Here is a 25,893-nt window from a genome sequence, read left to right on the forward strand (position 1 = left end):
ACAGTTTCCCTCCTTATTTAGTGCATCATCAATTAAAAGAATCAACCAATCAATCAACCAATCAATCAATCAATCAATCAATCAATCAATCAATCAATCAATCAATCAATCAATCAATCAATCAATCAATCAATCAATCAACTAATCAATCAACTAATCAATCAATCTAACTCAATTCAAATAGCTTCTGAACCCACCCTGATGCGTTGTATTCCTTACTGCACTGAGCCCAGTATCTTTTATAACTGCTGAGATAGTTTTAATTATGAGACTGAGATAAGAAGTCATATTTATGAGATAACAAGTATTAATCTGGAGCAGTATAACTCTACTCTAAAGAGCTCCTGGAGGCTTTCATGCTCATTTGCACTGATGAGGGCTGATTGTGGAAAAACTGTGATATTCTAATAATCAAACGTTACTTGATGCCTTTTATTAGGTTTTGATTATTCCTTTAAAAACTTTGAATAACTTCTGAAAGTTAGGTGACTTAAGAATTAATAGAAACTACATTATTTTGATTTTAATCTCGTAAAAAAACAACTTTATTTTGACTTTAGTCTAGCATACAGCAACTTTATTCTTTTATATAACAACTTCACTCTTGCTTTTAACGACTTTATTCTTATATATGACTTTATTCTCGTATATTAGTACTGAAGTCTAGCATGTAGCAACTTTGTGGTTATATATGATGACTTTATTATGGAATACAACAACTTTATTTTTGTCTATAACAAATGTATTCTCAAAATCTTAATATTGCTTTAAACTATTGCCCTAATCTTCTGTTGTAGTAAGAGGATGAAGGTCACTGGATTTTTTCTTGAAAGGTGAGCAAAAAAAATAAATATTTTTGAGGTGTCATTTTTTTCTAAATTGTAATTTTTTTTCTCACAATTCTGACTTTTTATTAGAGTCTGAGATTAAAGTCCGAATTTTGGAGGGTGGGCGACTAAAACAAGTTTTTTTCTGAGGTTTAATATTTTTTTAATTGTACAAATTTTCACTTTTATCTTCAAAATATATATTTTCATTTTCTCCTCCTCTGTTAATGTGTTAACCTGTTTAGTTTAAATAAAGCTAAAAAAAACTGTTGTCGCGCTCACTGACGTCATCAACACGCGCCTACAGAAGCGGGAAACAGACAGACCGGAAACAGCTGAGGAGTTTGCATAAAGGCAAAGTGAGTATATTAATATTAATATATATATATATTATATTCTGATGTAGAGTTCCTGCTCCTCTCTGAGACTGAATCATTAACTGTAGTTTACTTTTACTCACTGTGTTTCAGTTAGCTAACGGCTAATGATGAGGCTAATGTTGTTAGCATTAACGTGTGCAGAGTAACCTCCGTGTTGTCTGTTTGTTTGTGTTATTGTTGGTTTTTGACTTTGTTTACTTGTTTACTCGCACGTGACTAAACCATGGTTGTGTTTTATCGTGTTTATCAGACATGACACAAAGAAAGAGACTCTCCAACTCACAGACCCCCTCTCAGAGCAAAGTGAGTGGACTACAGTCTGAATGAATGGGATCCTTAAAGGTGACATTTTAAAGCACAACAGTTAACCCACGTGTTTGTGCATGCAGAGGTCGGCGGGTCCTTTAGTGAACCAGGAGGAGGAGGATGATGTGACCTTCACTCAGCCCAGCAGCACACAGGTCCAGAGGGGGCTGGAGAAACTCACATCTGCTCAGGTGGACCAGAAGGTACCAGCAGCAGAGAGACCCTCACAGTCAGAGTCTATAATGATCTGTAGAAGGGTCTTAATGATGTATGTGTGTGTGTTTGTGTGTGTGTGTGTGTGTGTGTGTGTATGTATGTATGTGTGCGTATGTGTATGTGTATGTGTATGTGTGTGTGTGTGTGTGTGTGTGTGTGTGTGTGTGTGTGTGTGTGTGTGCGCACTGCAGACTGCTGAGGTGGTGCAGTATTTCTTAGTGAAGGACCAAAAGAAGATGCCGATACGCCGAGCAGGTGAGCATTTTATTTATTATTTAACCCTTACCCAGGATCAGATCCAGTCCCCTCTTCCAGACAGGACTCAGTCTGATCTCATCTTAATCCACCATGAGCAGAGCACTTTGCAGCATTTAGCAAGTTACAGTGGCAAGGACAAACTTCCTTTAACAGGCAGAAACCTCCAGCAGGACCAGACTCATGTTAGACACACATCTGCTGAGACCGTGTTGGAGAGAGGGATAGAGGGAGATGAAGAGAGAGAGAGATGATAGTGGGGAGACGGATAGTAGTAGTTGTAGCAGCTGGAGTCTGGACCACGTCCACAGCAGCAGAGATCCAGAGGAACCTACGAGACAAGGGAGCTCAGGGACTCCAGAAAGGTCTATGGTTAGTAACTTTAATGGGACAGGAAGAGTTAAAGTGAGAGACAGGCAGAGAGAGGAGAGAGAGGGAAAGACAGGATCCCAGTGTGTCAGTTCAGAGTCTCAAATATCTGTAATGTGCTGGAGTAAATGAACTTTGAATGATGAATAATTCTGTTTCTTGTAATTTCAGATATTGTGAAACATGTGGTGAAGGAGTACAGAAACATCTACCCTGAGATCATCAACAGAGCAGCACAGATGTTTGACAAGGTGAGTCCAGCCGGAGAGAGGATCATGAGCAGAAGTAGATTCAGCTAAACATCTCATGAACACACCTTTCTGTCTCTGTCCTCCGTTCTTCTTCAGGTCTTTGGATTCAAACTGGTTGAAATCGACACCAAAAATCATCTGTACATCCTCGTCAATAAGTTGGAGCCAACTGAGGCCCCCTCCCCGATCCCGTGAGTCCTGTTTGACATGTTCCTTTGTGTTCTCGTCACTCGGTTTTATCCTGTGAATTTAAAAGGTAGGAAACAGTTTGGTCCATATCTGTTGAAACGTTTGGTCGTGTTGTGTTCAGTGCCCCGGTGAATCCAAAGATGGGCCTGCTGTTCGTCATCCTGAGCGTTGTTTTCATGAAGGGAGGAGCGGTCAGAGAAAGTGAGTGAAATGATGTCATGTAATGTTGAGGTTACAGAATCAGAACCAGGTCTCCTTTATTCATCCTGGAGGGAGATTCGGTCCTCACAGTTCTCTCCCTTTGAGATAAGAGATTACTTTATTGATCCCCGGGGGGAAATTCAGTTGTTGCAGTAACGCAGACATAAGGACAATCAGAAACAAGTTTCAACTAGTAAAATAAAATAAGTCAAAATAAAAATAGATGAATAAAGATAGAACACAAATTTAGATATATACAAATGTTCCTTTACACAATAAAGTAAGAATATCAGAATATTAATAGAAAGAAGGAATAAAATTATAATAATAAAAATAAGAACAGAAGAGCAGAATATTTTGGAAGCGATTTAAAAGAGCTCACTGACTCAGCAGATCGGATCTCCTCGGGCAGATGGTCCCAGAGAGTCTGACCCCTCACTGTGAACGCCCTGTCCCCCTTCGTTTTTATTTTAGTATTTGGACTGCCCGAGGATCCCTTATCAGTAAAACTTAAAATCAATTCTAAAACATACAGGGAGCCAGTGTGAGGAAACTAAAAGCAGAGAGATATGATTAAAACCGATTTACTGATACGATCTTTAAAAGAAGCTTTTTCATCAGATGCGTCCAAGGACTGAGACGCAGCCATTACCAAAGAAGCAACTCCAAAACCTTTCATACCCATCAGTCATGAAGACTCCAGAATGAGCCCAGTTTAACTCAAACCCATTTACTAACATGTGTAAACTGTGTGTTTAATAAACCTCCTGCTGTGCTCTGTGTCGTAGACCTCGTCTGGAACATGCTCAAGAAGCTGCGCGTCGACCAAGGGTGAGACTACCTCTGCCCATGATACTTCTTTATGTGGTTTCACCTGATCATTACTTCTTCTAATGTTCTCTGTGTGTCGTCCAGAGAGAGACATGACGAGTTCGGGGACGTGAAGAAGGTGGTCACCGATGAGTTCGTGCGTCAGAGGTGAGAGGCCGTCCATTCTTCACATGAACGACTCATGTGCATTTAAAAGACCTCAGTCTACACCCCCCCCCCTTCCCCCTTCCCCCTCCCCCCTCTCCCCTTCTCCTTCATCTCACCTCCCAGACCTCAGTCTGACCCCCCCCCCTTCCCCTTCATCTCACCTCCCAGACCTCAGTCTGCCCCCCCCCCCTTCTCCTTCATCTCACCTCCCAGACCTCAGTCTGTCCATAGCTCAGTAGTCTAATCCAGCAGACCTGTGATCAGTAGGTCACAGGTTCGAGTCCAGTGTGTTACTATGTGTACTGGTGTGATCAGAGCCAGTGTCTGTCAGACCATAGACTCCGGTTTATACCACACCATAGATCAGCAGGAGAGTGCATGACGTCAGACTACTACAGGGGAGTAGACTGGACCGGCACTGACTCCAACATTATCCCTTCCCTGCTCATTGAGTATTTGTGAAACTGAAGTGGTTTCATGTGGATTCAGTTCTCATGTAAAGGAGGAGGGGTTTGTTCTCACCTTGGACTGAAGTCACTGATTTAAAGATGATTCAGTTATGCAGCTAACAGGTACTCATTGTGTGTGTGCGTGTGCATGTGCGTGTGTGTAGGTACCTGGAGTACGTCCGAATCCCTCACACGGAGCCCATCGAGCATGAGTTCAGATGGGGTCAGCGTGCAGAACTTGAAGTGTCCAAAACCCAAATCCTTAAGTTCATGGGCGAGGTAGGTTTCTGTGTTGTTATGGTTACCTTCATGATGATAAAGTGTTAAGATGCCGTGTCCACTGACGCCGTGTTTAGCGACAGAAGCGCCTGTTTTCTATCCAAATCATATCCTGTATGATTAATGGACCTTGTCTACGTGACGTCACTCGTCTGGTTTTGAAGTTTTGAAGCCAATCGTCAGCGGCAGCCATATTGGAAATGCTGTACTCAACCTAACGTCTGTGGAGTGAGTGTGAGGTAAAGAGGCGGGCTTCAAGCCTCCTCGCCTTCAAGCCTTTACGTCACAATCGCTCCACAGCAGCAATATGGCCGCCGCCGCTGACTGGCCTCAAAACAGGTCTTCAGAAACAGACGGGTGACGTCACGGAGACTACGTTTATTATTTATACAGGCTGTGGTTTTAACACGACGTCTGTCACTGTCACTTTAACACAGTTAAAGCTCTAACCCTTACTTCACTGAATACTTTAAACTCATGATGTTTTGTGTGTCGCAGCTTCATGAAGTGGATCCTCAGAGCTGGAGTCAGCAGTACAAAGAAGCTCACTCCTCCCAGACCTCCTCCCAGCCCGGTACCAGCAGCCAGAGATGACCCTGAACCACCGTCACATTAGCTGTCTCCCCTTTATGTGATCTGTTCCGGCTGATTGAAGCCGAAGTGTTCTGTTTTTATATCAAACTGTAAATACAGCATGTTCATATTTTAGTCTAATAAAAGAAATAAACTCAAACCTCTTCATGTGTTATCCATTTTTATTTTATTGCTTGGATTTTAAGGTAACAGTTATTGTTCAGGTTCAGTAAAGAAACCTTTTATTGATGCGACCTCTTCGTCCGTTTCTCTCGCATGTATTCGTTTATGTCACAGAGCTTAGGATCAGGACCAGGATCAGGACCAGGATCAGGATCAGGATCAGCTTCACGTTCACAGATCACCAGGTTTAGATCTGACAGGAAGTACTGACGGAGGGACGGCTCGTTATTCTAACATCACATTGCGTGGAGACGAACATACGTTTATCTACATGTGCTGGCATCCCTTTTATTAAACGAAAGGATCTCCTGAGACGTGTTTTTTCTTCCATTGCTCCCTCAGGGGACAGAACATCTTTACATCTCTGTGTTTACTTTAAGAACACACACGGCAGCTACATCCAGGTGTAATCAGGTGTTTTGTATCATGAAGCTGGCTCCCAAACTCTGACCTGCAGGACTAACTTCAGGGCTTCACTGCTCAAATCTAAAAACAAGCTTTGGCTGCAAGATTCAAACAGTTCTTATAAAACTGGTTATGTAAAAGGAAATAAAAAAAGCACAATTTGAATTTAGTTTAATCTTGATTTCACCCAGAAGAGATGATCCAAACTTCTGGAGATAAATTAGATAATAATGAATAATTAGATAATAAACTTCTCTTTTGTGCTCTCTTTGTCAGCGTTTACATTTTTTAAGTGTCTCAGATTCATGCTCTCATTTTTCCTGTTATCTTGCAGAAAATGTTGGAATTGAAAATGTATTTAAAAAAGAATAAAAGCCATGTGCTTACTCATATTTAGTCACATCTTGATCTTTAGAAATCAGGCTTCTGCCGCCACGCATGTTCAAGTTCTGAGATTGTTTTGCAGAATATTCCACAAGTGTCCTCGCTGTTATGTGGTTTTAATTCTCTCACATGAAGTGCATGTTTTTGTTGATTTTATGCATAAGTAAGAACTCCTCCTCTTTCTTTTGAAGCCCTGAACCGAGCCAGCTTCATGAAACATGATTCAGATCACCAACAGAGCTGAAACAAAGTAAACCTGATTATAGTGAATCTAAACTAGTCAGAGAGCCAGTCTTTAAATAATCCCATAATTACAAACACGCTGACACATTGCACCAGATCCCCTTCATGTTCCTCTTTGAAACAACAGATGTGGGTTAAAGCCAAAGGACAGAACACGCTGCAGAGCGAGGCCTGCGTCTGCCTCCGGAGCGAGGCCTGCGTCTGCCTCCGGAGCGAGGCCTGAGGCTGCCTCCGGAGCGAGGCCTGCGGCTGCCTCCGGAGCGAGGCCTGCGGCTGCCTCCGGAGCGAGGCCTGCGGCTGCCTCCGGAGCGAGGCCTGAGGCTGCCTCCGGAGCGAGGCCTGAAGCTGCCTCCGGAGCGAGGCCTGCGGCTGCCTCCGGAGCGAGGCCTGAGGCTGCCTCCGGAGCAAGTCTGTCCACAGAGGCTGCATAGAGTATTGTGTTTATTCCACTCATGAGGCACGTCACGGTGTGGGGCAGTTAAACGTCCCCCCCACTTCTTCTTTAAATGGTTGGAGGTTTGCCGGATCGTCTCCTCCATCCTTACCCATCGAAACACATCCATCTTTAAGAACAGTGGCATGGTGAACTAATGCAGACGCAGAGAGACTCAGGGCTGCTCAGAGCGGCTCAGAGCATCAGAGCATCAGAGCGACAGAGCGGCAGAGCGGCTCAGAGCATCAGAGCATCAGAGCGACAGAGCAGCAGAGCGGCTCAGAGCGGCTCAGAGCGGCTCAGAGAGGCTCAGAGAGGCTCAGAGCAGCAGAGCGGCTCAGAGCGGCTCAGAGCGGCTCAGAGCGGCAGAGTGGCTCAGAGCGGCTCAGAGCGGCTCAGAGCAGCAGAGTGGCTCAGAGCGGAGCAGAGCGGCTCAGAGCGGCTCAGAGCGGCTCAGAGCAGCAGAGTGGCTCAGAGCGGAGCAGAGCGGCTCAGAGAGGCTCAGAGCGGCTCAGAGCGGCTCAGAGCAGCAGAGCGGCTCAGAGCGGCTCAGAGCAGCAGAGTGGCTCAGAGCGGAGCAGAGCGGCTCAGAGCGGCTCAGAGCGGCTCAGAGCGGCAGAGTGGCTCAGAGCGGCTCAGAGCGGCTCAGAGCAGCAGAGTGGCTCAGAGCAGAGCAGAGCGGCTCAGAGAGGCTCAGAGCGGCTCAGAGCGGCTCAGAGCAGCAGAGCGGCTCAGAGCGGCTCAGAGCAGCAGAGTGGCTCAGAGCAGCAGAGTGGCTCAGAGCGGCAGAGTGGCTCAGAGCGGCTCAGAGCGGCTCAGAGCGGCTCAGAGTGGCAGAGCGGCTCAGAGTGGCTCAGAGCGGCTCAGAGCGGCTCAGAGCGGCAGAGTGGCTCAGAGCGGCAGAGTGGCTCAGAGCGGCTCAGAGCGGCTCAGAGTGGCAGAGCGGCTCAGAGCGGCTCAGAGCGGCTCAGAGCAGCAGAGCGGCTCAGAGCGGCTCAGAGTGGCTCAGAGCGGCTAAGAGTGGCTCAAAGCGGCTCAGAGTGGCTCAGAGCGGCTCAGAGTGGCTCAGAGCGGCTAAGAGTGGCTCAAAGCGGCTCAGAGTGGCTCAGAGTGGCTCAGAGCGGCTAAGAGTGGCTCAAAGCGGCTCAGAGTGGCTCAGAGCGGCTCAGAGCGACAGAGCAACAGAGCGGCTCAGAGTGGCTCAGAGCGGCTAATAGTGGCTCAAAGCGGCTCAGAGTGGCTCAGAGCGGCTCAGAGCAGCAGAGCGGCTCAGAGCGGCTCAGAGCGGCTCAGAGCGGCTCAGAGCAGCAGAGCGGCTCAGAGCGGCTCAGAGCAGCAGAGTGGCTCAGAGCGGCTCAGAGCAGCAGAGTGGCTCAGAGAGGCTCAGAGCAGCAGAGTGGCTCAGAGCAGCAGAGCAGCTCAGAGCAGCAGAGCGGCTCAGAGCGGAGCAGAGAGGCTCAGAGAGGCTCAGAGCGGCTCAGAGAGGCTCAGAGCGGCTCAGAGCGGCTCGTCAGAGAGAGTGAATCTCTCTGGATGTGAGGATGATTTCACGCTGGTTAGTCCGTTAGTTCAAGACAGAAGGACGAGACAGGAGAAGAGATTTGAGTGACTACTTTAAGATTCTCCACATGTGGTCTGCTCGGTGACGGACGCCTCTTCATCACATCATTATAAAGTGCTTTTAAACGAAGAAGAAACCTCTGGGGTCACACAGTCCATCACAACGTCCGTCCACTTCACCGCAGCGACCACAGCAAAGACCACGATGATTAGTTAAATAAAAAAAAAAAGGCCACTTCCATGAGGTCGGGAGGAGCACAGGAAACCAGGTCTAGATGTGGTCGGGGACCGTCTCCAGAGCCTCCGCCGGGTCTCTGTCCACGTCCACGTTCTGAGAAAGAGACACACTTGATCACTGCAGGACGGGACAAACAAACCAAGGAGACACATCAAATGTTAAAAACTGAGCACTTTAACGACACTCTGCAGACGTTTGGGACCCGAGGAGACCGACTCAGTCATGGGTCATGTAGGGGGTCAGCTTCAGAAGTTTAGGGTCTCCTTTGTCAAATTTGAAGAAGGGAGAAGTCAGGAACACACTGTAGCTCCAGCTGCTATCTTTGTAATGTTTACCACAGGTTGGTTCTATTTTCTGGCTGCATGCAACCCAGTGTTAATGTCTTTAACGAAACTATGAGGATAAATGTTCGTCAATGACTCATTTCTTCATGATGAAGACGAGTTAAAGCTCCTCACTGATAATAAAAACTCTGAAGAACGTATGTTTAGTTTCTGTTGACGAGACGATGACGTTAGTGTTGGATCATCAGACATTCAGAATCCATGTTTCCCCCTGTGCTGTGCGTCTTTAAAGATGGCGTGATGACTTCCTGTGACAGGCTGAGTTCTTATCTGAGGGGCTCAGTGTTAGCTTGGTCTCTACCTGCAGCAGGTGGGCTTTATGAACCAGCTCTCCTCACCTCCATGCATCTGTCTCATCTTCAGTGAGGAGTTTTTGGTGAAACATCAGACACATTTAGTAAGTTTGGATCAACTCCTCCTCATCAAAGATGAAGATGCATTTCAGAGTGCCGTGAACTGACTGTCTGTCCAGTGCGCCTGTCACTGCAGGTGCATTCAGGGACCGTCGTAAATGTGCAATACAGTCCTTGTATTTTGTGTACCAAGTTGAACCCTTGGTATAACCCTGATACTGATATCTGATCCACTACATGAATTACTTAAAGAGTGAAGATGTTTCAGCAAAAATCAAAGACTAACATGTTTTGAGTTTCTTTCCACTAAAACTATAAAGGGCTGAAAAACTAACATGAGACTAAAACTAACATTTAATTTAAAGACTAACATGAGACTAAAACTAACATTTAATCTAAAGACTAACATGAGACTAAAACTAACATTTAATTTAAAGACTAACATGAGACTAAAACTAACATTTAATCTAAAGACTAACATGAGACTAAAACTAACATTTAATTTAAAGACTAACATGTGACTAAAACTAACATTTAATTTAAAGACTAAAACTAACATTTAATCTAAAGACTAACATGAGACTAAACTAACATTTAATCTAAAGACTAACATGGGACTAAAACTAACATTTAATCTAAAGACTAACATGAGACTAAAACTAACATTTAATCTAAAGACTAACATGAGACTAAAACTAACATTTAATCTAAAGACTAACATGAGACTAAAACTAACATTTAATTTAAAGACTAACATGTGACTAAAACTAACATTTAATTTAAAGACTAAAACTAACATTTAATCTAAAGACTAACATGAGACTAAAACTAACATTTAATTTAAAGACTAACATGTGACTAAAACTAACATTTAATTTAAAGACTAACATGAGACTAAAACTAACATTTAATTTAAAGACTAACATTAGACTAAAACTAACATTTAATCTAAAGACTAACATGAGACTAAAACTAACATTTAATCTAAAGACTAACATGAGACTAAAACTAACATTTAATCTAAAGACTAACATGAGACTAAAACTAACATCTAATCTAAAGACTAACATGAGACTAAAACTAACATTTAATTTAAAGACTAACATGGGACTAAAACTAACATTTAATCTAAAGACTAACATGAGACTAAAACTAACATTTAATTTAAAGACTAACATGTGACTAAAACTAACATTTAATCTAAAGACTAACATGAGACTAAAACTAACATTTAATTTAAAGACTAACATGAGACTTAAACTAACATTTAATCTGAAGACTAACATGAGACTAAAACTAACATTTAATCTAAAGACTTACATGAGACTTAAACTAACATTTAATTTAAAGACTAACATGAGACTAAAACTAACATTTAATCTAAAGACTAACATGAGACTAAAACTAACATTTAATCTGAAGACTAACATGAGACTAAAACTAACATTTAATCTAAAGACTTACATGAGACTTAAACTAACATTTAATTTAAAGACTAACATGAGACTAAAACTAACATTTAATCTAAAGACTAACATGAGACTAAAACTAACATTTAATCTAAAGACTAACATGAGACTAAAACTAACATTTAATCTAAAGACTTACATGAGACTTAAACTAACATTTAATTTAAAGACTAACATGAGACTTAAACTAACATTTAATTTAAAGACTAACATGAGACTTAAACTAACATTTAATTTAAAGACTAAGACTAAAAGAGACGCCAACATTAACACTGATGGAACTCATTCAGCCATGAGACTCCACATAACGTGTGCTGGTATAATCCATGTCCATCTCCTCGTTAAGACGTGTACCTGTCTTGATTCTGGTCTCTCCCCTCCTTAATAGGAATTTGAAATAATTGAAGTTATGTGTTGACTCACCTCTGGTTTGTCTCTGTGCGTGTTCACAGCTTCAATATGGAGGAAGACAGACTCCACTTTACAACCTGAGAGGAAACACAGACAGCGACAGAGAGAGGCTTATGAGTCTGAGAGGGAGGGGGGGGAAGTTCAGGTCCGTCCTGTTTCTGAGGATGGATTCTGAGAGGGAGGGGGGGAAGTTCAGGTCCGTCCTGTTTCTGAGGATGGATTCTGAGAGGGAGGGGGGGAAGTTCAGGTCCGTCCTGTTTCTGAGGATGGATTCTGACAGGGGGGGGGGGAAGTTCAGGTCCTTCCTGTTTCTGAGGATGGATTCTGACAGGGAGGGGGGGAAGTTCAGGTCCTTCCTGTTTCTGAGGATGGATTCTGAGAGGGAGGGGGGGGGAAGTTCAGGTCTGTCCTGTTTCTGAGGATGGATTCTGAGAGGGAGGGGGGGAAGTTCAGGTCCTTCCTGTTTCTGAGGATGGATTCTGACAGGGAGGGGGGGAAGTTCAGGTCCGTCCTGTTTCTGAGGATGGATTCTGAGAGGGAGGGGGGGAAGTTCAGGTCCTTCCTGTTTCTGAGGATGGATTCTGACAGGGAGGGGGGGAAGTTCAGGTCCGTCCTGTTTCTGAGGATGGATTCTGAGAGGGAGGGGGGGAAGTTCAGGTCCGTCCTGTTTCTGAGGATGGATTCTGAGAGGGAGGGGGGGAAGTTCAGGTCCTTCCTGTTTCTGAGGATGGATTCTGACAGGGAGGGGGGGAAGTTCAGGTCTGTCCTGTTTCTGAGGATGGATTCTGAGAGGGAGGGGGGGAAGTTCAGGTCCTTCCTGTTTCTGAGGATGGATTCTGACAGGGAGGGGGGGAAGTTCAGGTCCTTCCTGTTTCTGAGGATGGATTCTGACAGGGAGGGGGGGAAGTTCAGGTCCGTCCTGTTTCTGAGGATGGATTCTGAGAGGGAGGGGGGGAAGTTCAGGTCCGTCCTGTTTCTGAGGATGGATTCTGACAGGGAGGGGGGGAAGTTCAGGTCTTTCCTGTTTCTGAGGATGGATTCTGAGAGGGAGGGGGGGAAGTTCAGGTCTGTCCTGTTTCTGAGGATGGATTCTGAGAGGGAGGGGGGGAAGTTCAGGTCCTTCCTGTTTCTGAGGATGGATTCTGACAGGGAGGGGGGGAAGTTCAGGTCCTTCCTGTTTCTGAGGATGGACTCTGACAGGGAGGGGGGGAAGTTCAGGTCCTTCCTGTTTCTGAGGATGGATTCTGAGAGGGAGGGGGGGAAGTTCAGGTCCGTCCTGTTTCTGAGGATGGATTCTGAGAGGGAGGGGGGGAAGTTCAGGTCCGTCCTGTTTCTGAGGATGGATTCTGAGAGGGAGGGGGGGAAGTTCAGGTCCTTCCTGTTTCTGAGGATGGATTCTGAGAGGGAGGGGGGGAAGTTCAGGTCCTTCCTGTTTCTGAGGATGGATTCTGACAGGGAGGGGGGGGAAGTTCAGGTCCTTCCTGTTTCTGAGGATGGATTCTGAGAGGGAGGGGGGGAGTTCAGGTCTGTACTGTTTCTGAGGATGGATTCTGAGAGGGAGGGGGGGGAGTTCAGGTCTGTCCTGTTTCTGAGGATGGATTCTGACAGGGAGGGGGGGAAGTTCAGGTCCGTCCTGTTTCTGAGGATGGATTCTGACAGGGAGGGGGGGAAGTTCAGGTCCGTCCTGTTTCTGAGGATGGATTCTGACAGGGAGGGGGGGAAGTTCAGGTCCGTCCTGTTTCTGAGGATGGATGGAGGTATTTTAAGGATTGAGCAGGATAAAGTGCTGAGACTCACCGTAGGCGACTGGGGTGAGTTTCAGAACCGTGTGGAGAGGACACTTCAGGTAGGGCAGCTCGTCTGACACACAGGGAGAGGAAAGATGTATGATTATTAACATGATATGGATGTGTTTGTTAAAAGAACAAATATGAAGTCTGCCTCTCTGCACTCTGCAGCGTCTGCAGCTCCCACTTCTTCACAGTGAAGAAGTTCATCTTTAATAAAGTGAAGTTAAAGAACTTGTTTTGGGATCTCCTTGTTGCTTCTCTTCTGAGAATTAAATTTTGATTTGATTCATTTAATTTTAGTTTGTATTATTTTAATGTCAGCAGTATGGATGAATGGATCTTTTTAATTCACTAAATCATTCTCTGTCATATTTAATTTTTATTATTTTTATAACACAGACTGTGTTAAAATGTTAAAAGTTTGTGTTCGATATCGTCTGCTGTGAAAAAAATCCCTCAAAAGATTTGATCAAAAAAAAAAAACTAGAAAAAATATCTTTAGTTTCCACATGTTGCACCAGTCTTCAGTCACAGTCACAGTAATGTTCCTTTGACAGGAGTTTCTGGTCGACCTCTGCCTTCATGTTTTTTATTTTGATGTGTTATTGTGTAACTTTAGAGTTCTTCTGTCGTCATGTTTATCAGACACTGAAATAAATATTTGAAACCATTAGTGACAAAAAAACACAACATGTTCCTGCACATACTGAGACCTGACCTGTTCTCCTGCAGAAATGTTTGCAGCCATCAAAGCTTGTGTCACTGCTGCAGGTTCACGTGATCTACTGAAGTGATCTCAAAGTTTAAAATATGTGAAGTGTCTCAGTTTAAAAAACGGCCTGTTAAAGTAACATACTCTGTAAAGAGCTGCAGAAAACCAACAACCTCAGCCCTCTGACTGAAGCTCTGCAGCTCTCCTGAGGCTCACTGAAGAACTATGATGACATGGGTTGATCCTGAACACTGTTACAGTCAGGACTGGTGCTTTTCTCTCACTTGCACTCTTGTCTAAGAAGTAAGCCAGCAGACATCTCATCACGGCCTGGTGACAGATGACCAACACGTTCTCCTGCCTCTCCAGCTCCATGATGACCGGCTCCAGACGCTGCACCAGGTCCTCGTATGACTGGGGGTGCATGGATCAAAGAATCAGATATCAGAATGATGAAGGACATTTTAAAGCCTTCTGTTGTTTCCTCCTCCCTCTGTCCTCCTCACCTCTCCTCGGGGGTAACGGTAGCGATACTTGTCCTGGTCCCTCAGAGCGAACTCCTCCGGGAAGTGCTCCTGGATCTCCTCGTACGTCATCTCCTCACACACACCCTGACACACACACACACACACACACACACACACACACACACACACACACACACACACACATACACACACACACACACAGCTCTTTAATCTCTGACACAAATCTTTATAACCTGCTGTGGTTCAAGAGTCATGGTTTCATATCTGAACACTCACAGCGTCGATCTCATTGAGCGCCTTCCACTGTTCGTACTGGACTCCTAGAGCCTCGGCCGTCTGGATCGTCCTCTTCATGTGACTCGTCCACACCTTCAGGTCACTGATGCACTGCCCTCGCATGTACGTACCCAGAGCGCTGGCAAACTGACACACACACACACATAAACATAAACATGAAGACACAGAGAGGATGCATGATTCAGTCGTGGACAGACTGGCACTCGTCTCACCTGAGCCCCCCTAGGAGACAGGCCGGAGTCTCCCCCGATGCGCCCCGTGAGGTTGAGCTCGCTCTCTCCGTGCCGGCACAGGTAGATGGACCTCGGGGTGACGTGGATGTTCATGAGGTAGTAGACTATCCGGCTCTGGATGTGGTCCTGGACTCGGTTCACCAGGTACCTGCTGCCCACGTTGAAGATCTTGATGTAGGATAAGTTCCTGAAGATGAGAGGAGGAGGAGGATGGATGTTGTTAAACCACACGGTGTGAATCATCCAGTAGACTGTGACTCTGCTGATTCTGTCACCTGTCTTTGTCGTCGTCCAGCGGGACGTAGGTCTGCTTGTAACATTCGATCCTCTTCAGGAAGTCGGCCACAGCTTCCTCTTTGTCACAGCCCACGTAGTCCGGACTGCTCAGCTTCACTTGCTGTTTGAGGGACAGAGACGTTAAGGGAATCATAAACACAAAGACAGGAAGGTCAACTCACAGATGTTAGAGTTTCCTTGATTGACTGTTCTCTGTTCTTCTGTCCAGGCTGCACTGAATGTTGACTCAAGCTAACAGCTACAGTAATCCCGCCTGTCAGTCCAGTCAGCCACGCCCTGAATTATCCAACACTGTAAGATTAATATCTTCAAAAATACAGACTTATAAAATAACTCACCCTCTACAGTGTGTGCTGACAGAGACCTGAACTGTTTCTTTGAACCAGGATGTAAACATGTTTATTTAAAGATCTTCTTTTTTGAATGTGTGTGTATGTGGTTTACTTCCGGAGCCAGCCTCTAGTGGGCGCTCAAGGAACTGCAGTTTATAACACTTCTGCTTCCTTTCTCAAGACTGGAGGATGCTGCTTGGTCCACACTAAGCTTCACGTGTTGCCGGACTCAGTCTGGTCTCATCTTAATCCACCATGAGCAGAGCACTTTGCAGCATTTAGCAAGTTACAGTGGCAAGGACAAACTTCCTTTAACAGGCAGAAACCTCCAGCAGGACCAGACTCATGTTAGACACACATCCACTGAGACCTTAATCCTTTACATTTAAAGAACCAGATCCAGTTTTCCGTGCCTAAAAAACGGCTTCTTCAAAATGTGTTCGTCTGAAATTAAAGCTGTTTCTTTTTTCTGCCTGCAGCCAAAAAACTCCAGCTGAGAGAAAACAAACTAACCCTGTTCAGAGTTTCCTTTAGTGTAAACTGAGAAGCTTTGTGTTGATGTGGACCAAACACCCCGACACACCATACAGACTTTGGGCTGATTGTTGTATCGCCTCACCGGGCAACAAAGTACATGAAGCACATGAAGATGCAGCACACGGTCTGATAGCACATTAGTTCTGCCCTGTCATGGAGGATATTACTCTCTAAAGGAGCAACAGTTAGTCGTCTCAATTCATCCTCCACAAAGTCAACTGGGAGTCTGCAGATACACGAACAAACACTGGAGCAACAAACAGAAGCTGAAGACACGCCTCTTCTTAGGAACTCTGCCAAAACACACACACACACACACACACACACACACACACACACACACACACACACACACACACACACACACACACACACACACACACACACACACACACTGAAACCACTGCATTACACCATGATGAGAAAGTGAAGTAAACGAGGAGAAAAAAAGAGGAAGAGAAACTGAAATCTGGAGAGCAGCAGGAGAACCGTTCTCCATATGTCCAAACTGACATGTGTTGGAACAGACTCCTCCACATCTTGCCAGAGGAACTCGTGACCTGGCAGCTCCTGACTGCTGCTCTGCCCGCAGAGCGTTTCAGGTCTCTCTGTTCCTCCAATAACAAAGAGGATAGCCCACACTGGGACTCCACTTCAGGCTCTCACAGGGAACTTGGAACAAGGACTTCCTGCACAAACACACGCTTCATTCACCTTAATGTTCTCAGCGATGATTTCAGGGTCGTCGCATATCGACTCCACGAAGAACACCTGGGGGTTTAATAGAAGAGAGACAGATACATTAAAGCAGTTAGAGAAGCAGTTTGGGTTTTAAACACAGAACATTAAACAGTATTAAACAAACCTTGTAACCGTTCTCCTTGGCGAAGCTGAAGATGACTCCTCTGCGCTCCAGGGTCGTGTTGGTGGCGTCAAAAACCTTCAAAATCAGACGAAGGAGTTAGTGACTGGAGGTTTCTGTGACTGAATAATAAATCAACATCATGTTTAGGACCTCAATAGAAGTGCTTGAAGGTTGAAGTGTGATCATTTAATTCTTGTTTAAGGAGTCCAGGAAGATAAACAACAAAGCAACAAAACTAAAGCTTAAAGGTGACATATCACGCTTTTTTCATCAACATATCTTGGTCTAAGAGGTCCCCAAAACATGTCTTTAAAGTTTATGCTCATAAAAACACTTTGAAATCAGATTCTGGTCTGCCTGTAAACCCCTCTTCTTCAGCCCTGCTCAGAACGGTCTGTTTTCTCTCTGACCACACCCCCTCAGGAAGTGGGTGTGGCCTCCTCGGCTCTCCAGCACGTTGATCTAATGTTTACATGTTGTCTGAATATACACGGCTGCTCACAGACCCGCGTTACTTCAACCCTCTGAATCTGATCCAGAATCTGATCCTGACGGAGAGGCGCCTGCAGCAGGACCTTTCTGAACCATTGGTCACAGATTTAGTGTTTCTTGTTGTTTTATTTGTCAGCATGTCGACGTGTGTCTTGGTACACAGCTACCAACATGTAGCTATGTGGCTATGCTAACTAGCGCTAGCACTTTTCCATGAAAACTAAAAATCATCCACTAGATCTTCAAATCTGCAGACGTGGGGAGTCAAAGCGACCTTTGTGTTTATTAAGACAGCCTACAACTAGCATGCCTCCCTCCTAAGCTCCTTGTTAGCACACATGTGTGCAGGGAATGAAAAACGGAGGAGGGGTTGAGTTGTATTTTATACAGTCTATGGGCTGAACAAGCTCCGAGCTCTGACTTCCTGTTACAGACCGGATGGCGTTGTGACGTATGAAAAACACTGAAAACTGAAACGGCTGGTTTCAGCACACATTTACAGAAAGGTGGAGAAATCAGAACAGGGACAGAATGGAGTCTTTGACTTTTCAGGGGTTTTGTAGACCGGGACACAGATTTCAGGGAGAGAACCATTAAAAAGAAGATTTTGCATGATGTCACCTTTAAAATAAACTTATAAAAAAGAAGAAAAAAAAGGGACTGTGTTTTTGCTCTCCTGAGGTAATCATCCCTCTCTCTTCTAAATGCTTCCCCATGTTCACCTTCTAGTCTCTGTGAAGCAGAGCAATAAAACTGCAGGTGGGATAAACCTTACCACATCGTCACACAACACCTCTCCTTCATAAACACGGTGATTAAAGAGCTGCGTCTTTTAATGATGGACTTCACTCACCACCACCTGCCCCAGGTCTCTGCTGAAGTACTCACACACGTCTTTGAGAGCAGCGATGGCACAGGCCCTGAGAACAGAGAGGACACACAGACGCTCACTCTCATGTCTCATACATATTTCATCGACCTATATTCCAGAGAGGACACACACTTAAAGTCACACACTGACGGTGGGATGGTTCCAGAGAGGACACACACTTAAAGTCACACACTGACGGTGGGATGGTTCCAGAGAGGACAAACACTTAAAGTCACACACTGACGGTGGGATGGTTCCAGAGAGGACACACACTTAAAGTCACACACTGACGGTGGGATGGTTCCAGAGAGGACACACACTTAAAGTCACACACTGACGGTGGGATGGTTCCAGAGAGGACACACACTTAAAGTCACACACTGACGGTGGGATGGTTCCAGAGAGGACACACACTTAAAGTCACACACTGACGGTGGGATGGTTCCAGAGAGGACACACACTTAAAGTCACACACTGACGGTGGGATGGTTTTATGAAGCTGGAGGTTCGTACTTGCGGATCTTCATGGCCTCCGTGTTGTCGGGTCTGAAGAACTCGAAGCTGTTGTAGGAGCGTGTGGCGTCCCTCCGGTACTGACCCACGTTGAACACTGCAAAGAAAACACACATTCAAGGAGTGAAGGGAAGTTCCAGTGAAGTCTCAGTTTCGCTGTAACTCTGTTTAATCATACCTTTAGTCGTGACGCCGATCCAGTTCAGGTATCTGGTGAGCTTTTTAGAGATGTAGGTCTTCCCTCTCGCCGGGAGTCCCACCATCACGATCATGGTGGGGGAGTTGGTGAACTGGGGCACTGATGCTGAAACACACAAACACAGAAACACACTGTTGACACGTCTCAGCAGCGAGGTCATGTTCCAACTGTTATAAAACTAACAACAGAGTAAATCCAGTCAATGAACAAACAGCAGAGAGATCACAAACTCCATCCAGCTGAAGTTCACGGTGAGGGACTTGAACGCCACATCTCGTCCTGACATCTTAACATGTCATGCCGTCTGCTCAGCGTCTGCATCCCGACTGTTCAGAGGTGTGTGTGTGTGTGTGTGTGTGTGTGTGTGTGTGTGTGTGTGTGTGTGTGTGCATGGCGTGACAGCCGTGTTTACTCCTCAGATCAGGATTTGACAAAATGTCAGCGTGTAGTCGGGCGCCTTTGTCACATTTAACCCTTTCAGCTCAGGTCATACCTCTCACATGGGTCATTACTTAAAATATAAACACAAAGAAACAAAGAAGAGAGGCCCAAACTCTGAAATCAGAACTTTAACAACACAATATTATTAAAAGAGTTAAAAACAAACAAACAGAAGAAAGAGAGAGAGAGAGAGAGAGAGAGAGAGAGAGAGAGAGAGAGGGAGAGAGAGAGAGAGAGAGAGAGAGAGAGAGAGAGAGAGAGAGAGAGAGAGACTGAGTCGGTCGAGTACCAGGATATGCATGTTCCAAAACCCAACCTGATTGAAGACAGAGAACTTCCTGCTGTGCCCATACTGGACCTCATGTCTTGTTGTGATCAGAGAGAAGAGGAGAACAACATTTAAAGTTTCCCAAAATTAAAGGCACAAGCAGTGATTTATAAAAGTCTCTCAGAAACCGAGAAGACCATAAAAGATTGTCAAGCAGAGAGAGACCAGAACTGTAACTTTCTCTGTCACTGATTACCTCACGGCCCCTCACATTTATCTGATGACCCTGAAAGGGGCCAGACCCTCAGGTTTCACTGTATATGAAGCAGCTGGAACCTGTCAATGCTGCTCTCACCCTGATGCATCAGCTGAACGATGTAAACACGTCAGACAGAATCAGATATCAGGTCAGACGGCTTCAACTTAAGGATGGAGGGTATTAGCCTAGCTTAGCCTAGCGTAGCATTAAGACACGGTGGAAAGAGCTTGCCTTTCTTTTAATAATATCTGTCCTCTAAAGTTCATTATTTGACATGTTGCATCTCTTATTTATTTTTCAGGTTTAAACAAAATATGAACTTTTAGAGCTCCCCCTGGTGACCGGTTGTGGTACAGCTCATAAACTCCGCCTCCTCCATGTTAACAGATGGTTTTTCTCAAACATGGTTTCTGTTGTTATGGTTAGTTCTCATTATGTTAATTAAAGTCCCAGTGTTTGTTTTTCTGAAGAGTTTAATGAAGGGGGTGTGACATCATGACTGACAGCTCTGTTGACCAATGAGGTTCCTGGATTATCAGAGGATAGGAGGAACGGTGAGAGGAAACTTCACAAACACTAACAAAGCACTCATAACAGGAGGAGATGGATACAGGCTGTCTATTAATATACTGTTAATGATGCTGAACCCTCCTGTTCTGTTCTTTTCTCTGGAACAGCAATAATGTTCTTGGGTCAATTTGATCCGGGGCATATTCAATTATCCAGAAGTGTCAGAACCCAAAAAATCCCAATACACATTTTTAAATCTAATTATAAACTCCATTATTAACCATTTAAATTAAGAGTTAGTGCATTGGTGTTCTTTAACTCTCAGATCATGGTTCAATGAGGATAACTCATTTACATTAACATTCATATTAAAACTTTTTAATGTACATTGAAAAGACCTAAATATAAATACAACAGTTTCACATGACAGAGATTTTGTTTTATTTTATTTTGAATTTTTATTTCTTAATGAAGTGATGTTGATAAATGAACATGACTCCTCTTCTGTCACGGTTTGGACGGCATATATTACCTAAATGTGAAATGAACAGTTGTGATTTTAAATGTTGATTTCACTTGTTAAGCCAATCAAAGATGTTTCATACTGAAAAATACTTTGAACATTTTTTACAGGAGGGTTAAAATGTACTTTTATAAAAAGGTATTTTCACCCTCTTGGTCCTTTAATCACTAAAATATCTATTAGATTTATTCTCCATCTAAACTTAAAGCTTTCCACAGAGCATTCATATCATGACCTCAACCTCCAGACTGCAACTGATGTATGAAAGGATGGAAGGTATTAGCTTAGCTTAGCACAAAGACTGGAATCAAAGGGAAACAGGTAGCATGGCTTCATCTGGAGTGAACAAGTTGTGTCTTTACACGGAGGGTTCATGGTCACATGTTGCTGGTGTTCACGTAACTCTCACCTTTTGACCCTCTGGTGTTGACACTGTGTTATGAAAGGGATGTTTTATCTCCTACACCTTAAAAGCTCACCTTAACATATATTTGATCACGTTTACAGACCCTGCTGTGAGTGAGAGATTAAACATACAGACTGGAGACACGGGGAGACATCCAGCCTGTTTGTCTTAAGTTAAAGAGCGAGCCTCGTAGATCCTAAACCGTTCATTTCTCTGATTCATGTCCTCACAAGCTTTACATCCTGATGCAGAAACAACACGGAGGCTGCAAAGATGAGCTGTGATTTCAGGATGAATGGAGGATGCTGCATGTGCACAGCAGCACAGATACAGCCCTACAGCACAGAATCCAACATGCACTACATGGTTTGTTTATTTCTTTATAACCACTAAACCAACCTTTAATCACCTGACATGCTTCTGCTTTACGTAACATCAAGTTTGTCAACTTCTCAACACAGTTTCTGCAACATTATAAGTTGTTTCAGCTCGAGGAGGTGTGAGTGTTTATGTTCAGTATAAAATTCATCATCTGAATCTGAAACAACTTCTCTAATCTCCACAAAGCTGCAACAGAATCTGCATCAAACCCTGCGTTTTACTGGATTCTATTGGTTTATTGGTGCTGAAGGTTGTCATGTGAGGCAGGAGAGTAAGCACACGTGTCTCCTCAGTGAACATTTGGGGTGAACGTCCCTCCGGTCTCTCTCAGAGCGACACTTTGCTCCTCCAAACCCAGAAACCACAAACACTCTACATCGCTCTGCACTCATTAAACTCAATGAGCGAGTACAGACCTGTCAAACTGACGTGAGACAACACACAATAAACAATGTAGTGATCATGTGTGTGTGGGAATGTGTATCATGTAAAGAATGAGTGTCAGTCAGCTATGTGTGTGTGTGTGTGTGTGTGTGTGTGTGTGTGTGTGTGTGTGTGTGTGTGTGTGTACTCACAGCCTCTGCGTTGGCTCATCCTGCTTTTCACCCATGGCACCCAGGTCTTCTCCAGAGGATTCTGAGTGAGTTTGCTCTGAGTCTCTGACATGGCTTCAGCAGTCAGGATAGTGTGTGTGTAACCCTCTGTCTTATGTGAGCCTGTGTGAGTGAGAGTGTGTGTGTGTGTGTGTGTAGGTCTGTGTGTGTGTGTGACAGCAGCACAGAGGAAAGAGGAGCGCTCCAGGTGAGCGTACAGATTTTGAACTTTCTCACACGGTGTCAGCGGGGGAGGAGATTTGACTCTTTGTCAGTCAGCACACCTGCTGAGAGCCTCTGATTGGTCCGCTGACCTGTCAGTCACCTTTACTGCCCCGGTTAAGCCCAGATATGAGGTCATCTGCTCAGCCAATCACAGAGCTTGAATGTAAACTTTGACCCAGCTTTCAGGAAATGCACGCTGACTAACCAGGAACAACCACACCGAGCTGCTCCACACGGTCTGATGTGATGACTAATGAAACGGGATAAATACTCAGTGTGTGTGTGTGTGTGTGTGTGTGTGTGTGTGTGTGTGTGTGTGTGTGTGTGTGTGTGTGTGTGTGTGTGAAAGATAGAGGTTATGTAGGAGTGTGTGTGATCTAGGATACTGTCTCATATTTCTCCTTAGGAATGTAAACAGTGGTATGTAAAGACACTCATCTGTCAAAGCCATTACCCTGTGACCTGCTGATGCAGTAAACCGAGTACCTTCACTCAAACGCTGCACTTACACACACTTTAAGATACAGTATTTATTCTCTACTGTGCTTCATCTTAAACTGTTCTCCACCTTTATCAAACATCTACTAATGAGCTGCTAATCAAATCTGCTGCTTAAATCTTAAAGGAATAAAAGAGAAGATGCACAAACATCCTGAATTCATGACCTTACAGTAACACGACATGTTGCTCAAACTTCATACTGAGGACAAACATCTGTTCAAATCATTCTCCACTGACTCAGTGACTCAGGTTAAAGGCACAGTCAGGAGTTTTATCTGATGTTGAAACAGTCTCACTCTTACACTGACTCCTCTTCATGACCTACAGACTGAAATGAGATTATCACTAGGGAGGGGCAATGATCTTCAAATATTCGTTCACTTTGTAAAAATCAAGAGTCCCTTTGAATATTTTCTCCTTTTAAAAGAACAAGTTAACATCGTGTTCCCCGGTGTCTGGTCGTAATACAGTATTCCCTCCACACGGTGGCAACAGAGCGTCTTAAAGCTGTTTGCTAACCGCATTAAGTAACAGAAGAAGAAGAATGCTAACTGCATTAAATAGCAAAAGAAGAAGAAAACATTCTCAGTCTCTGTGATTTTCTCTCTGAATCTCACATTACTACACACGTGTTCCAGAGACTGAGCATGGCTGTAACATGTAAACACACGCCACGCCACGCCACGTCACGTCACGCCATGCCCATCACGCCACGCCACGCCACGCCACGTCACGTCACGCCACGTCACGCCATGCCACGTCACGCCACAGAAACACAGACGTGATGATCGAGACAGACGCTGACAGAGACGCTACGAGCAGCACCTCGTCCTGCTGCTGGTTAACGAGACTGCCACACAATGTTGGAGTCTGTTTATCATGCAGACATGATGACATGAAGAAGAGAGAGGAGGAGATCAAATATAATGCTGCTGAGCGGACCAATCACAGGGCTTCTGGTCCGCGTGGATTCTAAGTGTAGTTATATTTTGGAGGAGGTGCCTGTCAGCTACGTGTGTAGACCTCTGTGTAGGTACAGGAGGTACGCAGACCTCCGGCGTAGGCTACACGTCGATGTTTACGTTATTCAGGACACCGGGGAACGTTAAACCGCTACGTCTGCTCGCCTTCTGTAAGCTAGCTAACAGTAATAAAGTTTAGTCGTCGTTTACAAATCAACACATGACCTCATCACTGCATCCTGATACAAGAACAAAGAAAAGTAGGATTAAAAAGAAGAGACACATCTCTGCCACAGAGGGTGACGGTGCTCATGGGAAATGTAGTCTGAATTCCAGTGAACACTACCGACTTCCTCCAGAGGGGGCGCCAGAATCAACACAGAATCAAAACTCCCTACTGTGACTTTAATGAAGTACATTCACTCTAGTACTCCATGAAGTGGAATCATGAGGAACCTTAGTTAGGTTTTTGTTTTTACACTATAATCAGACTTCAGGCAGACTCTTGAGTTTAGCATGAGCAGCACTCTGAGTCCATGTCTCTGTGTATTTAAGTACTCTCACTCTGCACTCTACACAAACATATACAGAGGCTGCTTTGCATCAGGTCATTGCAGTATCCTGCTCATGTGTTGACCATGTAAACACTGCATCCTCGTCTTGAGCGACCTCCGTGTGCATACCTGAGGTATTCTGACAGGATAGTGTGGCAGACCTGATACCTGATCCAGGTTTCTGAACTTCCTGCGACTGCATGGTGACAAATAAAGACACAGCTGCACAGAGGTGATCAGGAACCTGGACCGGGTCCTGATCATGAAAACAAGGATATAAATAACCTGGATTCTCATGTTCCAGTTCAGAGTCACATCAGGATACTAATGAGCATGTAGACACACACACAGTCCAAGCTTTCCAAGAAACTTGGCTGGACTCTTCAGAGCTTCATGCAGAGCGTGTCTCTGTGAGTGTGTGTGTGTGTGTGTGAGACATAAATCATGTCTAAGGACACACACACCCGACTTCAGGGACAGCCTGTGCAAAAGGTTCAAGAGGGACAACATGTCATTTATAAACAGGTCAAATATTAATGTGAGGGTCAGAGGTCACTGCTCAGGTACAAGGTGAGGGGAGAGAGAGGGAGGGAGAGGGAGAGAGAGAGAGAGAGGGAGAGAGAGAGAGAGAGAGAGAGAGAGAGAGAGAGAGAGAGAGAGAGAGAGAGAGAGAGGGATAGAGAGAGAGAGAGAGAAAGAGGGGTAGAGGTTATGATCAGTCTGACCTGGGACCTTCAGACCTCACCTGTGCTCTCGCAGCGGACCCGCCGCCTCCCCCGCACCGGGTTCCCGTTCTGCCGTCTCTGCTGCTGCTCGGTCTCCATTTGTTTCTTAACGCAGAGACCAAGAGGACACGTGGGTCGCTGCTCCGCGTCACACGACTACCCCCCCCAACCCCCTCCCCAAAATAAACCTGCACAGACCCCCCTGCACAGGGCAGCGTCCTTCAGCCCGCTCCTCTCCTCCTCTCTCCGGACGGTTCCTCTCCCTGTCCCCCCGGACTGGGTACAGCGGAGGAACACAGCTCCCCCCCGCGCGCCGCTCCGCACGCCGCAGGGGGAGCAGCGCGCGGCACATGCTGTACCATATGTTGGACCGCTCCCAAAAACCTCCAAGAGGCCATCCCAGAATCCTCCGAGCTGACGTCATGAGGGTCTGTGCAGGCTGTGCCGCGCGCTGATCACTGATCAATGCATGTGAATAGTTTGCGTCACCGAGTCGCGCACGCGCACATCGTTTGTCTCTTTGCTAGAATGAATGAAGAAGGAGGAAGAGTGAGCGTGCATTGCGTAACTTAGTTGCATGGCCGCCAGCTGTGTGTATGTGTGTGTGTGTGTACATGCATGTG

The 25,893-nt window shown here is 45.2% G+C and overlaps 2 protein-coding genes across 3 annotated transcripts; one reads left to right on the forward strand and one right to left on the reverse strand.

The window, feature by feature from the left end:
- Positions 1–1,056: 1,056 nt before the first annotated feature.
- Positions 1,057–5,437, forward strand: ndnl2 (necdin-like 2). The gene is made up of 11 exons (XM_034678388.1): positions 1,057–1,186; positions 1,458–1,510; positions 1,597–1,716; positions 1,921–1,984; positions 2,525–2,604; positions 2,701–2,795; positions 2,915–2,994; positions 3,783–3,825; positions 3,910–3,972; positions 4,586–4,700; positions 5,199–5,437. Exons 2-11 carry the CDS (start codon positions 1,460–1,462, stop codon positions 5,292–5,294), a joined length of 807 nt encoding a protein of 268 aa, XP_034534279.1. The 5' UTR covers positions 1,057–1,186; positions 1,458–1,459; the 3' UTR covers positions 5,295–5,437.
- A 4-nt stretch (positions 5,438–5,441) lies between these two features.
- si:dkey-96f10.1 (6-phosphofructo-2-kinase/fructose-2,6-bisphosphatase) lies at positions 5,442–25,771 on the reverse strand. 2 transcript variants are annotated; one of them, XM_034678386.1, is made up of 14 exons: positions 25,291–25,771; positions 18,902–19,027; positions 18,724–18,820; positions 18,193–18,259; positions 16,848–16,922; positions 16,697–16,753; positions 15,092–15,213; positions 14,796–15,003; positions 14,563–14,709; positions 14,305–14,409; positions 14,083–14,212; positions 13,094–13,156; positions 11,309–11,373; positions 5,442–8,812 (listed from the first exon to the last, which is right to left on the reverse strand). In XM_034678386.1, exons 1-14 carry the CDS (start codon positions 25,367–25,369, stop codon positions 8,753–8,755), a joined length of 1,401 nt encoding a protein of 466 aa, XP_034534277.1. In that variant the 5' UTR covers positions 25,370–25,771; the 3' UTR covers positions 5,442–8,752. The 2 variants fall into 2 exon arrangements, with proteins under 2 accessions (XP_034534277.1, XP_034534276.1); XM_034678385.1 differs by lacking the exon at positions 25,291–25,771 and adding an exon at positions 22,286–22,524.
- Positions 25,772–25,893: the final 122 nt, after the last annotated feature.

The sequence above is a fragment of the Notolabrus celidotus genome, unplaced genomic scaffold (assembly GCF_009762535.1).
Source record: "Notolabrus celidotus isolate fNotCel1 unplaced genomic scaffold, fNotCel1.pri scaffold_142_arrow_ctg1, whole genome shotgun sequence".
Classification (NCBI taxonomy): Eukaryota; Metazoa; Chordata; class Actinopteri; order Labriformes; family Labridae; genus Notolabrus; species Notolabrus celidotus.

Coding starts and splice junctions, on each gene's coding strand:
- ndnl2 (XM_034678388.1), top strand. CDS start 1,460: ATGACACAAAGAAAGAGACTCTCCAACTCACAGACCCCCTCTCAGAGC. Junction 2,605..2,700: donor CAGCACAGATGTTTGACAAG/GTGAGTCCAGCC, acceptor GTTCTTCTTCAG/GTCTTTGGATTCAAACTGGT. Junction 3,973..4,585: donor GATGAGTTCGTGCGTCAGAG/GTGAGAGGCCGT, acceptor GCGTGTGTGTAG/GTACCTGGAGTACGTCCGAA.
- si:dkey-96f10.1 (XM_034678385.1), bottom strand. CDS start 22,376: ATGTCAGAGACTCAGAGCAAACTCACTCAGAATCCTCTGGAGAAGACC. Junction 13,157..14,082: donor CTTCTTAGACAAGAGTGCAA/GTGAGAGAAAAG, acceptor CCTGTGTGTCAG/ACGAGCTGCCCTACCTGAAG. Junction 11,374..13,093: donor ACTCACCCCAGTCGCCTACG/GTGAGTCTCAGC, acceptor GTTTCCTCTCAG/GTTGTAAAGTGGAGTCTGTC.